Genomic DNA, 14,530 nt, shown 5'->3' with positions numbered 1-14,530 from the left:
CCCCTTTGTATGCTCTGGATGATGGCATTACGAATACAAGAGAAAAATGCTTACCAGATGATTACTAGTTACAATCTTTAGCCATATTAGGCCATTTTAGAGGTTACTGCCTTCCAGCTGTCCGGGGCAGGCTTTCAGCTGGCGAGATGGTTCATGGGAGACCTCATTTCATTTCAGTGGGAAGCCAGCCAGTCTTTTGTAGCAGGCCTAGGCACTTTCACAGTCCCTTATATAGTCTGAGCTAGGAGCCATGGTAAAAGGCAGCCGGGTGGTCAGAGCATTCAGCTATTCCCGGAGAAGTGACCCTCTGTCCTGAATTAGAGTCTTAAGTCATGTGCTTTTTTCAGTTAGTGCCTGCAGAATTGAAGCCTTACTTTGTCTTTGCAAAATACTCAAGACACTATTACTTGCTTCTCATACAAGCTGAGCGTTGCCTGCAGCTGCATATCACCACGTCCCTAACCCAGATCAGCAGTTGTTAGAACAGTGTTTGACCCTACTCATGTACTGCAAAACTGGTGGAAGTCTAATAGCTCCATGTCCTCCTAGCAAAGTTTCTGTAGCTGTTCAACTGGGGTTTGTTTGTTCGCTTCTTTGTTTTATGTCTTGGTGAAAAGTGCTAGTAATTGACTGCAGCTGGCTTCAGAAGCAAAACTAGCATAAAAATTTCTGTGCAAATTCTCATCTCTTCCCCTCCCTTCCTGTGGGACTGCAGCATTGTAAGATACATTGCAGAAACTAGGTTAAAATCTAAAAATTACTCTTCAGTTAGCAAATATTAAGCACAAAAGTATGTTGCAATGACTTTTTCAATGCAACCCTGTGATTTTTACCAGTTCCACTTCATACTTGGAGTCACAAAATTTCCATGGCCTAGTGGAAGTTTGCTTTGTTTTTTGTTTTGTTTTGTTTTTTAATGTTTTTAACAAGTTGTTAAAAAATGCACCATGTCTGTTAGGATAGAAGGGAAGGGAAAATGTGTCCTGATGTTACTCGTTCCCTTATTCTAATGTAGCTTGATGAATGGAAATTCATGTGTAAGGCTCTTATAAAACTACCTGCTTCTTACTGTTCTTGGAAAAGGTGTGCTTCTGGGCCAGAAGATCACGAGGTAGGATTAAGAAGTGGTATCTAGAACAGGAAGTACAATGTCTCCTCAAACTGATCCTCAAAATAAAGTCTGAAAGTAGCTGTGACTAAATCTGGCCGGTGACTACTAAGATGTATAGGACGTGTGTGGATAGGGTGTGTCCCAGTGTATTCCCCCTTTCCTGCTTTTAAAGACAGTGAGATGGAAGGTAGATAAATAGGCTGTGTAAAATTGATCTGCATAAGTAATCTTGAGGATGTGACTGACTTGAATTGCCTTCAGTGTAATTGACAGAATGTATCCCACAATCAGTACACTAAATCTGGAACATGGGACATGACTGCTTTTGTTTGGAAAACTTTATTTTTCTGTGCACATCAGCAGTCTATATAGCTGAAGCTGTTATAAAGCTCTTTCAATTACCCACTGAAACCTAGAAGCTGCGACTTGTAAGTCTGAGGCTTTTAGTAGATTTTGATCAAGTTCAAAATAATTGCATTTCTTGTCCATTCTTTCTAGCTCTGGTTTTGTTCTGTTGTTTTCTCAGACCTAATGAAGAAGAGAATCCATGGGAGGAGGAGATAGTTTTATCAGCCTGATTTCAGTTGGTCAGCTAGGTTTGCTGCTGGCTGATCATATCTAGATGTTCCTCTGACTAGTGCAGAAACACTTAACATGAATACCAGTGGTATAAATAGCTGTGGCAGAATTAACAGGCACACAGAAAGTATATTGAAGAATGTCTAGATTTTTATTAAAAATGCAGTATAACACTTCTTGTTGCCCAGTTAATTTTTGTCTTTTTTAGATACAGAACAACTTACAAAAACTACTTGAAGACGGTGAATAAAATGTTGATGTTCTTGGACTGCCTGAGCCTTCATTTGTTTCACTTGACAAACAGTTCCAAAGGAGCTCCGCTGGCCAGAGTTCAAACTTCTTTGTTTTCAGTCCAAGCCAAGGTTAAACTACTGTAAAGCTTATGTCACAATACAGAAAGTCGTTCTATTCTTGAGCAAATACATGTATCTGTATGTTTTGAAAATAAGAGTTTTTTTCCTTCTCTATTCTGTGTGAAGCAATTAATGAATTTTACAGCTTGTTTGATTTTAGACTTCCTTATACCAGTGCAAACCCGGTGCAACTCCTGTTACCTCAGCATTTATTTTCTGTCTATTGTCATGTAAGTATGAATGGGAAGAATTTCAGTTATAATTCATATTCTGAAGTGTTGTGTGAATGAGTTGGTATCTGACATGCAGCTGTGTAATGAATCAGTGCTGGTTTTTTTTCTGCCCTTGCATCCCAAAGATCAAAAAACAGACACCTCTGGATTTGATTTTATGAAGTTCTGAATGTTTTATGTGTGCTCAGGCTCTAAGGTGCTGTAAATAGGCTCAATTCCACATTGCATTAATGCTGAGGGTAAGGTCTGTTTCTACCGGGCATTAATTTTACATCAAAGTAAAGCTTGAAATATGTATGGACTTGCCAACTTACAATCAAGTTGCTTATGAACAGCAGTATGGGTGTGACAAGTCTGCACAACTTCGAAAAAATGATGATTTTTCTGTCCACACATAAAGTCTCTGTCCATTAAGTTAATCAACGTGAAGACCTCAGTCACCTTTCCTTGTGGTTGCATGGAGTCTTGGTTGTCTGAGCAAGTGCAATTCATCTTCCAGTTGATAGAAGTCTTGTCTTGGTATGTGACTCCAGGGATGCCATGTTTCCACATAACAGAAACTGACAAATTAGTAAAGCAGCAATAAAAATAATTCCAGTAGACTGAATGAAGAAGTGAACATCTGCTTTGTCATATCATTATTTTATCCAGTGTCCTGAAGTGGGGATAACTTTTTTTAGCTTTCTGATTCATCAAGCAGGCTGGTTGGTTTTAAAAAAGCAATACTTAAAATAATAACAACTAGTATATGTAAAGTAACAGTATTGTTTATATATGCTATGCATTTTATGACCATTTCTGTGAAATGTACCTTACTTTGTTTAAATAAATTTTTAAAAAAACAAACGCCTCAGTACTATAATTTGGATCATCCCAATTCCATCCATCAGTTTTAGTCAAACACGAGGCTTATGATCTGAGTAGGCTCATACCTCACCACACAAAGTTCATGCAGAATGTAGTACCAAGTACCAAGGAATTGTATCCTGCCTGTGTGCTTCCACTTACTCAGTCTTACCCAAGGTCTTCCCCGTGTGGGAAGACAAAACAAGTAGAAGAAAATTGCCCCCCCAGCATGTGTAGGAATTGCAGTAGCATAGAGTGGTTGGCATGGACCTCTGGAGGTCATCTCCATGCTCAAGCAGGTTGCCCAGGACCACGTCCAGGTGGCTTTTAAATATCTCCAAGGAGGAAGACCACAACATCTGTGGGCAGCCTATACCGGTGCTGTCACCTGAGCAGTAAAGAACTTCTGTTGTTCAAATGGAACCTCTCACATTTCAGTTACCTCTTGTAAGGAAATATTAATAATTTTCTCAAGTGGTTCCTTGTCGAGGGATGACAGATGAATAATGTAATGCGGAGGCAGCTGACAGTGTTATGTAATCTGTAATTGTGCCTGCCTGGCTCAAGTTTACATCTGAGTATGCTTGGTCAGAAATCTGTGAGATTTGACTGTTCTGCCTGTTGCAACCTCTGCCTTTCCTTCCTTAGTCAACGTGGGCTTATTGTAAAACTTGTTTTCATGAGGGAACTGTTGTAAAAGGGTTTTATTTTTCAGTTTTATTTTCTTTTCTTCTCCTTTTTCCCTGCCCCCTCCTCTTCTCCACAGTTCTGCAGCTTATGCAATATCTTGGACTCTTACCTCTTTCCCTTCTCTGCTTACTTACCTGTAAAGTCAGTTTGAGTAACAAGGCTGTAGCTCCATTTATGGGGCTTTAAAACGAAGCCATGAGTCACCTTGTCAAAGGAACTTCACGGAAACTTGATCACATCCATCAGCTGAGCTGAATTAGCCTTTTACTCCATTACATCAGCAAGGATGTGCCTTGCTCTAGGAAAACATCGGGGAGACAGGTAATATTTGACATTTACCTTATGTAAAGCAGGCCGGCTAAGCCCTTGGGCAGGCTTATCGCTAGCCATGAGCGAACAGAATAATTATAGGAGCGAATGAGTAACCAGTCAGAGGTGGACGAGTGCCCTTTAGCCTGCGTGGAAGCATGCCAGGGGAGGTGAGCCTGGACAGAGGTGTGGCAGTGCCTCACATGAGGGAGAAGGCAACTGCGCTCCAGGGAGAGCGGCACCAGGGAGAGCTTTGGGTTCTGTGGTCACCTCAGCTCACTGCGCTGTTGTTGCACGGGGCCACCTCTTCTCAGCTCTGCAGTTTGTACCCTCACGCCTCATTTCCCCTGAGGTAGGGTGAGGATGATGTCTCAAGGATTTCGTGCTGTTTGGAGATGTTGGTGCGTATTTGTGTACTGTCACACTTCCAAACTGGGGGGCAGAGCACAGACAAGGCCTTGGTGGATGTGCAAGACTACAAGTGTGTTTGAAGGGGGCTGGCTTTTGTCCTGTGACTCGGTCTGGTGATTCAGTGCCATGGGTCAGCCTCGTGAAGAAGAGTGGTTTCCCTTAATCCTGTTTGGGAGGGAAGTATCAACAGCAAGGACGAGCAAGGAAAAGCGGCTTCCAAAGAGGGTAGGAATAGGGCGAAGAGTAAGGGGGATTCTTCTCCCAGGGTTGAGATAATGGCCCAAGTGATAGGGTTTTGCTGGGCTGCAAAGATGAAACACTAGTTGTGCAGAAATAGGTGGCTTCAGGGAAGTCAGAAATATATACCAAATGTTTAACAGACGGTGTTAATAATGATAACTAGTAATTTGTTGCAGAGGTTGCCTGAGAATCTGATTAAAAAAAAAAAAAAAAAAGCTTCCATCCTTCCTTCCCTCTTTCCCTTTCTTCTCTCCTTCCTTCTTCTTCTTTTAATTATCATTTATCACCGAATGGCTTGGGGTGGAAGAGACCTTAAAGATCATCTGACTCCAACCCTCCTGCCATGTGCAGGGACACCTCCCACCAGACCAGGCTCTCCAAAGCCCCATCCAGCCTGGCCTTGAACACCTCCAGGGATGGGACATCCACAGCTTCTCCGGGCAGCCTGTGTCAGGGCCTCACCACCCTCCTAGTGAAGAATTTCTTCCTAATGTCTAGTCTAAATCTGCCCTCGTTTAAGTTTAAGACCATTCCCCTTTGTCCTATCGTTATCTACTGGAGTAAAGAATCCCTCTCCATCCTTTTTATAAGCCCTCTTTAAGTATTGAAAGGCTGCAGTGGGGTCTCCCCGGAGCCTGCTCTTCTCCAGGTCTCTCAGCCTTTCTTCACAGGAGAGGTGCTCCACATCATAGGAGAGATAGTCCAGCTTATGTGTGTCTGTTGTCAGACACATAATTGTCTGTTGTCATAAGCTCCCTCATAGTTTAGAGGCAGGACAAAATGAGGACTAAGTTCACCCAGTTCTGAAGCATGGTGGAGCAGATAGGCAAAAGCTCGCTTGATCTTGATTTTCAGTATGAATACAGACCATGAAAGTGGGGCCTCACAATCCTTCTGACTTTTGGTTTTTTTTTCAGTAGTATTAATGGGTTCTGGCAAGATGCTATGAAAGTGGAGATGTGTGGAAGGCAACAGGAGTACATCAGCAATGTTTTTCCTAGTTCAAGTTGGTGATCCAGTTATTTTAACAATCTTAGCCAAACCTTCTTCAGTTCATGCAAGTTCTTATTCTAAGAGAGGAAAACAAACAAACAAACCAACAAACTTCAAAACACTTTGTTTGAATTTCTTTCTCAGAAAATTACTTTTGAAGAAAGTGCCAAGACATTTTGGTGGTTGTGGGTGGGAGTCCTAGGCATGGCCTGCCTTTTCCACAGTACATTCTGTCAATATGCAGCAAATACAGTCCTTGCATAGTAGACTGGTGAGAATACTTAAAGATAATTTTCTCCACTTCACTGGTACGAACTTAGACCAAACAGCTGAGAGTACCTGGAGGTGGAAGGGTGGAGGAATGGAATAAGTTATGGGCATGGTTCTCTGTATTTTTGAATTCATCTAACTTCAGGCTACTGTCAAGGAGAAGAGTCCTTCCTTTGCTTTATTCCCTTTTTCATATTCCCGGTTATTTTACTGTATGTTTTCACAGAAAGGAGAAGGGAGGAGAAAATAAAGTAGTGTGAGTTTGGAGGGGATGAAGGGTTGAGGGGTTGTAGAGTTAGTTTTCTGCAAAATTACTGGCCTGATCTGGCTTGAGCTGAGGGGTATAAAGTGTATGCTACTACTGGTGAGAAGTAGTTCGTAGTCCAAGGAAGACAAATATAAAACCCCTCTCAGCAGAACATTAAAGGTGGTAGTTCATACTAACATTTGCAGATGGTTGTGTGTGTGTGTTTGATTTTAATGCTATCACTTTCACTTGAACATTCATGCAGTTGTATACTAATGCTCCCAGTTTCCTGCTATGCCAGCACCCTCATCTCCAAGCTTCCAGCTCACAGTCAGCTGGTGAACGCTAAATAAACCTTCAGACTGCCCAGACCTCTCAGGGCCATTGCTCTCCTGTTTCAGCTGCAGCTGCCAGTGAGGTGTTAGTCCCAAGAACACAGGAGTTTTTTGATTTACAGAGCAGGTGTGACATGCAGTAAAGATGACGACAACGCTGGCTATTTGTACAGAGAACTAAGCAAACAGTTTCTTTTGTGCTCAGTACCTGTGCGTATGCTTTTGTAAACAGCGGAGAAATATCATTTGAAAGGGTTTTGCCAGCACGTGCTTTCAATTTGCCTGGTGAGACTATCAGTCTGACATACACATTTGCTCCGGTGGGAAAATCAACTAACCTTTTTTGACACATCTAAGTTTACGGTTTGAACTCAGTGGAGATTTTTGTTAAATATTGCTGCATGTAATGGAGACTTCACAAAAGGAGGGTGTTTTTTGCTGTCTTGAGTTATAAATTCAGTATGATCCAAGCTTATAATTGTAAAGTTTCATGATAGCCTGTTGTTCAGAGAACAGGCACAACAAAATATATACCAATAAATTTCATTTAATTGTCTCTTAAATTATTCTCTGTTTACCAGTAACATTCTTGGATTTCAACTAAAATCAGTCACATGCATATAATAAAATAATATATGCAGTGCGTACTAACTCTTATGAGCATTTAACCCCTGAGTTTCACACAGTATTATGATGCTAACTATTCCTGTTTTAATGATAATTATTCCTACCCCAAAATGTAGGTGTTTTGATGATAAATACTCCATGACCTTCTTGTAGCGAGGGGCCCAAAACTGAACACAGTACTCGAGGTGCGGCCTCACCAGAGACGAGTACAGGGGGACGATCACTTCCCTAGCCCTGCTGGTCACACTGTTTCTGATACAAGCCAGGATGCCGTTGGCCTTCTTGGCCACCTGAGCACACTGCTGGCTCATGTACAGCCAGCTATCAACCAATACCCCCAATTCCCTTTCCATCAAGCAGCTTTCCAGTCACCTCTCCCCCAGCCTGTAGTGCTGCTTGGGGTTGTTGTGCCCCAAGTGCAGGACCCAGCACTTGGCCTTGTTGAATCTCATACAGGTAGCCACCATTATGAGGTTCAGCCCATCACTCCAGCCTATCCAGATGCTCCTGCAGAGCCTTCTTACCCTGAAGCGGATCAACACTGCTGCCCAACTTGGTGTCATCTGCACACTTAAGATGGTGCACAACATTCAGTCAAACTGGCCAGTGATACTGTGCCTCCTCAGCTTAGCTTGAATCTGAAATTATTCGGATGACCAAGCTTCCATGCTCATGGCAGGATTGCAGCCATGCTTTCAGGGGTTATCATCAGGCTAGTTACAATAACCAGAAGCTTTTCTCTTTCTTCCATACCTACTGTGGTCTCTATTACAAACTATTTACGAGTGGTCAGGTGGCAGCATCTCAGCAAGTAGATTTTGAGAATTCAGGGAATTCAAGGCAGCTGTATGTTAGTGAAGCCTTCCCTAAGCATGTGTGTCTAATACAAAAAGCAGAAAAACATTTCAGGTATCCACCACTGAAGTGGCATAAGCTTAGCATAAAGCGGCATATGCTCAGCATAAATCACTTTACCCTTTCTCCCACAAAACACAGTATTTTTGCCAAGAAAAAAAAAAAAAAAAAAAAAAAAAAAACCACTTACCTCCCATGGAAGACCCAAACACCTTTCCAACAGTATAACTGTTGGTGGAAGGGGTAACCACTATTTGAGTTGGATGTCTGTTTACATCTCTGTTAAAATAGTTGGAAAGAATTATCTTCTTGAAGAGAGTGCCCTAAAAATTATTGCCCGCCAAATACATGTCATGCTGACGAGGCTTGCTTGCTGCCAGCCTCCGAACTCAGTCTAGACAGCTTTTTTCCCCCCAGATTTTTTCTTTTAGTCCATTGTGTGTAGAGCCTGTGCCAATACATTTTTATTATGTGCGCGACCTGCTTGCCTTGCCAATTTCTGCACTGAGTTCATTTGGCTACCACTTAAAAGCTCATTATGTTCTTATAGTTGAAAAGATATCTTTTTCCAGACTTTATATAACAAACAGCAAGCTCGTGTCAAGATGCACAATGATGTAGGAAGTGCATCCTATTCTGAAAGGGTTATATTCTATATTGGACTTCATAACAATTATTTATTAGTCTTCAGCAATGCAAGTAGGCTGGACTTTACAATAAAGGCCTCTTCAGCTGCTGCTGTCACTTAATGATATTGATTAGGTAATTTTCCACTGAGTAGGCATGCTAGCAGTACTTAGCAGGAGATTAAAGGAAAATCATTCAAATGTGCTGTCAAGTACAAAATTAAAAACCAGCTCTTCACACTATCTATGGATAAATAGATAAGGCTTCCTTCCAAGAAGAAAAGGTAATGAGTAACTCAATTATAACTTTAGATACTGGACCTGGCATGCCGGGCAAAATGCAGCTCTAAATCTTTCCAGCCCTTTCATCATGCTAACTTGACAATATGTACATGTGGCTGCATGCTGGAGCAGGAGCACGGTGAGAAAAAAGTCAGCTTGTACTAAGACCTTTTTCCACTACGTATGTAACAAACCATGAACCTTCGCTCCCAGATAGATCATGTGAGAAATAAATGCTTTGTGACACTGGTTTATGATATGAGTGTGAAAATACACCTGTTTATGCTTTCCCGTAAAACAGCTCTAAATGAGGCAAGTAACAAACATGGCAAAAAAAAAAAAAAAAAAAAAAAAAAAAAAATCAACAAAACCAACCACACCTACATTAGTTAATTTGGAAATGGACAGACTTCTAAACACACTTTCTGGTCAATGGTAATTGCAATTTGGAAGACAGATGTCGGTCTGAAAGATTTTTAAATTCTTGACTGTGGGAACACATCTTCCAGACTTCTCTTCCAAGTCCCCTGACTTTCCAAGTCCCTCTGGTTCTGTAACCAGTCCTTGACCACCACAGTGACACCTCCCATGAAAGCAATCTGTGGTTTGTGGTCTAATTGAACTAATGAAAACAAGAGTGTCGGGTTGCTATTAGGATTAAAGTGTTCAGATAGTGTTCAGAGCTGGCTATTCAGAAGTCACATATTTGGTTATTCCTTCCCTCTGCCTATTGTCCATTCTCTACCTCAATTTTCCTTCTTGAGGTGCCTGATGTAACACATACAAAAGTAGTTAACTTTCCAACAGATATGTGAAGACAAAGAAGATCTTGTAAGACAGCACAGTATCAAAGAAATGCCTGTTGAGCAATGCTGATAGTAATATTCCAGGAGATTTGCTGCCATTACTTTTTCCTTCTATTTCTTTCTGTAATTATACTCCATGCAAGGTGAAAAAAACATCAGAAACTAGAAGAATATTCTGAGGCAGTATCTCTGTCCTACACCTTTTTGCTTCCCCAAGAGCCATTGCCACAGATGGGTGAGATGGGCCAAAAACATCAGCAGTGATTCCTTAGGCTTCTACACAAGCTGAGAGTGCTGCTCACATCAGAGAGAACTCCTCAATATATGGCAATTAAAGATAATTGAAGCATAATGCATGTGTCCTGTGATGGTTTTGTTGTTGTTATGTTCTCCCAGGCAGCAGAGTGACCTGTTGTCCTATTTCCATGCAGAGCATACAGAATACAGAGTGCTGTATTCCTATTTCCAATATACTGAAATCTGACAGTTCTTTAAAGTTGTGGCAGCCCTTAATATTAAAGTTGGAAGCATGTCTGTCATAGCAAATACACTTCAGGAGAAGGGAGGCTGTAAGCTAAGTGAAATATTATCTTTTTCTTCTGCAAAAGCAAGGTTACATTCTGGCACACTTTATTGTTTTTCTTCCATGTTTTTAATAGTGGAATTAGTGTCGAGGCACCAACACCAAACAGAAATTATCTCTTTCATCTCTTACTTTTTGTATTTACGTCTTCTTTTTTCATTTACTTCTATCTCATGAATTAGCAAACACTGTGCTGTAAGGAACAGATATAGAAAATCACAGGTCTGTTTGATTGTTTATAATAAGCTCTTTAGGCTTATTCTAGAAATTCTATTTATGCATCTCAATTTGTGAAAAAATTGTGGGGTTTTTTTGTGTTGGTGTAATGTAAAACAACTATATAGTGAACTACCTAGTGTCCTACAGTGTATTTAACTTTTAATATAGCATTGTAGTGTTAACATTTTCATGACTTTAAATACAATTAATGCAAAATGCTCACAGAAATGACACAAGTAAACATGTTTTATTGTTTGATTAATCTATTATTTTCTAAAAAATTCACCTGACTGTGGCATTAGACATTGAAAACTGATGTTATAACCAAACCATCAAACCATCTTGATCATTTTTATATTCTTAAACAGCATAATTCACAGCAGTTCATTGTTTAATTAACAACCTTTATTACACTGTTTCCTGCTCTTGTTTTCTAGTCCCTTCGGCAGCTTCATTCCTCTTCTCTGAACGTGTTCCAGGAACTTAATATTCTTCTTATAGAGACCCAAAACACTTCCAACTCCCTGGACTGCTTTCTGATAAAAACTTGTTACGATACACCTCAAGAATTTCAATGGATGAGTGACTCACGTAACAGCTACACTGGTCTAGCCACTACAATGCTATTGCATGGTGTCCTGGACCATCCAAAAATGTTGCTTGGAAGCCTGAATGTGGAAAGCTGTGAGCTGTGCAGACTTTCCCTTCTGCATAGCCAGCCATCACCTGGCTCTGCTTGGGGGAGACAGCCCCCAGTTGCACTCTCATTGCCCTCAGGCACAGCCCTTCCCTTGAGGGGGAAAAATCTCCAGTAATTTCACAACCTCTGGTAGTTGTTACTTCTCCTGGTGTCAGCACCACTGAAAGCTACATGCCAATGCTGACGAATAAGGGGATGTATTTCCATTGGATGCTCATCCCACACTGGTCTAAAAGAGGCTGTGGGAGACCTAGAAGAAGAGACCTATTTCTCCTCAGGTTGAACCAGACAAAGAAATTTCCTAAGAAGTGAATAAGCTCGTGCACTGGATAGCCACCATAGCCTAATGACAGGAGACTACAGTATTCTTACCAGTAGTGTCAGGATTAAAAGTCTACAGTGCTGCAGAAGTTTTGGCTTCATTGCAGACTAACAAGGATGTGCAATTTGAGCAAATGAAAGGCAGATCTTTTGTGAGTTGAAGTAAAGTCCTGATGTTTCCTCCAACTTATTTGTTCTCATAACTGTCATCAGTCTAGAAGGAATTTTGGCAGCCTTGTTAAGGAAGCAGCCAGAAAACCTATCACAGTAATAAGTAGATAGCATCAGCCTGGATTCTCTAATCTATTTATAATCAAGAATTGTCCGAAGTACAAAAGTCTCTCTCTGTTGTGAGGGTCTTTGTTTGGATTCCCAGGGCACACCCTCTCTGCTTTGCCTTGCATGCAATCATATTAACACATACAATAACACAATTTAAGCGTGACTTGCTGCAGTGGGTGGGCACACACTAGCTCAGAGGTCCGAGCAAACTGTGGCGGCTTCTGGCTCAGGGCCTGTTGGCAGCAGCACAAATGACAACACCGGAGAAGAAGCTCTGTGCAGGCTGCTGCCAAGCTGCTACTCTCAGTATAAGTTTCTTGATGTAAAAAAAAAAAAAAAAAAAAAAAGAAAGAAAGAAAAAAAAATCACCAGTCTTATTACCAAAATCTAATTGGCCTAGTGAGAGCACATTTCAAAGGCTGCAAATGAACGAAACAAAAGAAAATGTCCATTCACACCTCTGCTGCAGAATCAGTACTTCTTCTTGTTCTCCTCAATCACATGCAACCAGCCAATTTCTCTGCTGGGGATAGTTAATGAGAAAAGGAAGTTGCTAGCCTAGGATTTTATTGGCAATAACATGCGTCATGCACTGCACCACAGGAGTGCTGGGCTTTTCAAATAACCCACACCACTTGTCTTTCCTCCACCTCTCCAGCACTTGCAATGAGCAATCCCTCACAAGACATTTGTGGCCAGCTGCTTCTATTATTATTTACTATACCCCATGCAGGTGTGAGTGGCTCACGTCTTACCTGAGATTAAAAACGAGTATAAAGAAATTACCTTTGCCTGATTGCTATGCATTTCATTATACAGTTGCTGCCCAAATCACTCCAGCCATATGCACATTTCCAGCCCACCACCCTTAAGCCTTTAAATGAGGTAGGCTTTGACAGCCTTTGACCATCTTCAGCAGGACTGAAGACCACAAGCACTGCCTCCCTGGTGCTACCTCTCTCCCTGGCTGCCTGTTTCTGCCTTCCATCCCCACCCATATGCCTGTGGTGCAGTTCCCAACCACCTCCTGATTTGCTTGGGGTTATTTTGTGCACAGCTCCCAGAGCACAAAGGTCCCAGAGCAAAAAGCACTATGCTGCCCAGCTGAAAGGGATTAGATCAGCTTGGCAAGCAATTTGGTAGAGGAAGGACTGTCGAGAGTAAAAACGCATTTGTCTTCCAGGGGTGGAGGTGGAAGATACTGCTTTAGGCATCAAACATCCTTTTGGCAGCACTTATCTATATTTAGGAGTGAACTTGAATCTGACTGTCACACTCTCATACACATGCTTGGTCATAAAATACAACAGTGACAACTGGATTTTGTGAGATTCTCCAGCCTGGCTCTGAGGAAACCTACTGAATCAAACACCAAGAGGCTGCAGGACAAAGGCTGGTTAAAGGCCAGAGGGTTGGGCTGGTTCCAGAGAAAATCACCAGGAAAATCACCAGGATTGGGCAGCAGTCTAACCAAGCTTCTGTTCAGACCCAGAGTCAATGCACAAGCCTAAATCCTGTTTCATAATGACCTGTCATAAAAGCTGCCTTAATATCAAAACCTCCGTGCTTTCACCTTGTAGGAAAATGCAAAAGGGTAACTGTAGAGCAACAATTTCCCTGTGTCGTGGTTTTGGCTGGGGTAATTTTCTTTGTAGAGGCCTTTATGATGTTGTTTTGGATTCAGGAGAAAAATAATGCTGATAACACATGGATGTGTCAGTTGTTGCAGAGCAGTGCTCACACAGAGCCAAGGACATTTCAGCTTCTGGTGCTGCCCTGCCAGCTGGAGCCAACCCACGGGTTCTTGCACTTTTACCTTTCTGATTCTCTCCCCCATCCCACCTGGGGACAGTGAGCGAGTGGCTTTGTCAGGCCCCGCCGTGCCACAAACACACGCTGTGGTTCCCCAGAGGACACACTGCACCAGGCCGCCACATGGCGTGCTTCATCTGGCTCCAGGCCTTCTGCTACCTCTGACCCCTGGCACTGGCTCTGTGGATGGAAAGTTCGGAGGAAATGGGTGGCAGCCGTGCTTGCATGCTGGCTGGAGGCAAAACAGGCACTTTATTCCCTCCTCTCACTACGCTGCTTTCCTGAGGCTCGTGACCTTGCCTCCCTGACCCTCCAAGGCCTGCCAAGTATCTCCTTGAGAGGTGCAGCTCTCCAGCAGCTCTGAGCCTCAGCTCTGAACTGAGTGCCCACATACCTGCTCCTACCGAAACAAGGAGCAGCCCAAGCCCGACCAGTCCCACAGGTGCATCTACACGCTTAGGTGAGGCCATATATTACACACGAAATACAGGTTTGGTGCGTGGCTATGCTCACTGTGCTGGTCCCATCTCTATGGGAAGAAAGCAAAGATTAACACCTCCAGTCCTAATTAATGAAACAGGCTGTTAGAGACACACACAGCTTCAGATTCTCCGCTCCCAGCTGGAGTAACTATGCAGAAATGAGACAGAAATGGTGCTAAAAAGTATAATGAGAAGAGAATAATTATTTTCTGCTCTGCTCTGCTGATTTACTGAACCACAAGCAAAGGTCATCTAATCTCACCTCAGCTGGGGAATGAGAAGCTGCAGAATGATGATCAGGTAAATGACTAAAACAAA

At 42.2% G+C, this 14,530-nt stretch overlaps 1 protein-coding gene across 4 annotated transcripts in view; it reads left to right on the top strand.

The window, feature by feature from the left end:
* The window catches only part of GRAMD2B (GRAM domain containing 2B), a 42,735-nt gene extending 39,622 nt beyond the window's left edge, over positions 1–3,113 (top strand). For all 4 annotated transcript variants that reach the window (XM_082784247.1, XM_082784246.1, XM_082784249.1 and 1 more), the window contains exon 14: positions 1,899–3,113. In XM_082784247.1, the coding sequence (XP_082640373.1) occupies positions 1,899–1,940 (42 nt within the window). In that variant the 3' untranslated portion in view covers positions 1,941–3,113. The remainder of the gene's footprint in view (positions 1–1,898) is intronic.
* The last annotated feature ends 11,417 nt before the right edge of the window (positions 3,114–14,530 follow it).

The sequence above is a fragment of the Aythya marila genome (genome assembly GCF_965140915.1).
Source record: "Aythya marila genome assembly, chromosome: Z".
In the NCBI taxonomy this organism is placed as follows: domain Eukaryota; kingdom Metazoa; phylum Chordata; class Aves; order Anseriformes; family Anatidae; genus Aythya; species Aythya marila.
The sequence above is the reverse complement of the archived record's forward strand: the minus strand, read 5'-3'. Positions and strand labels throughout refer to the sequence as shown.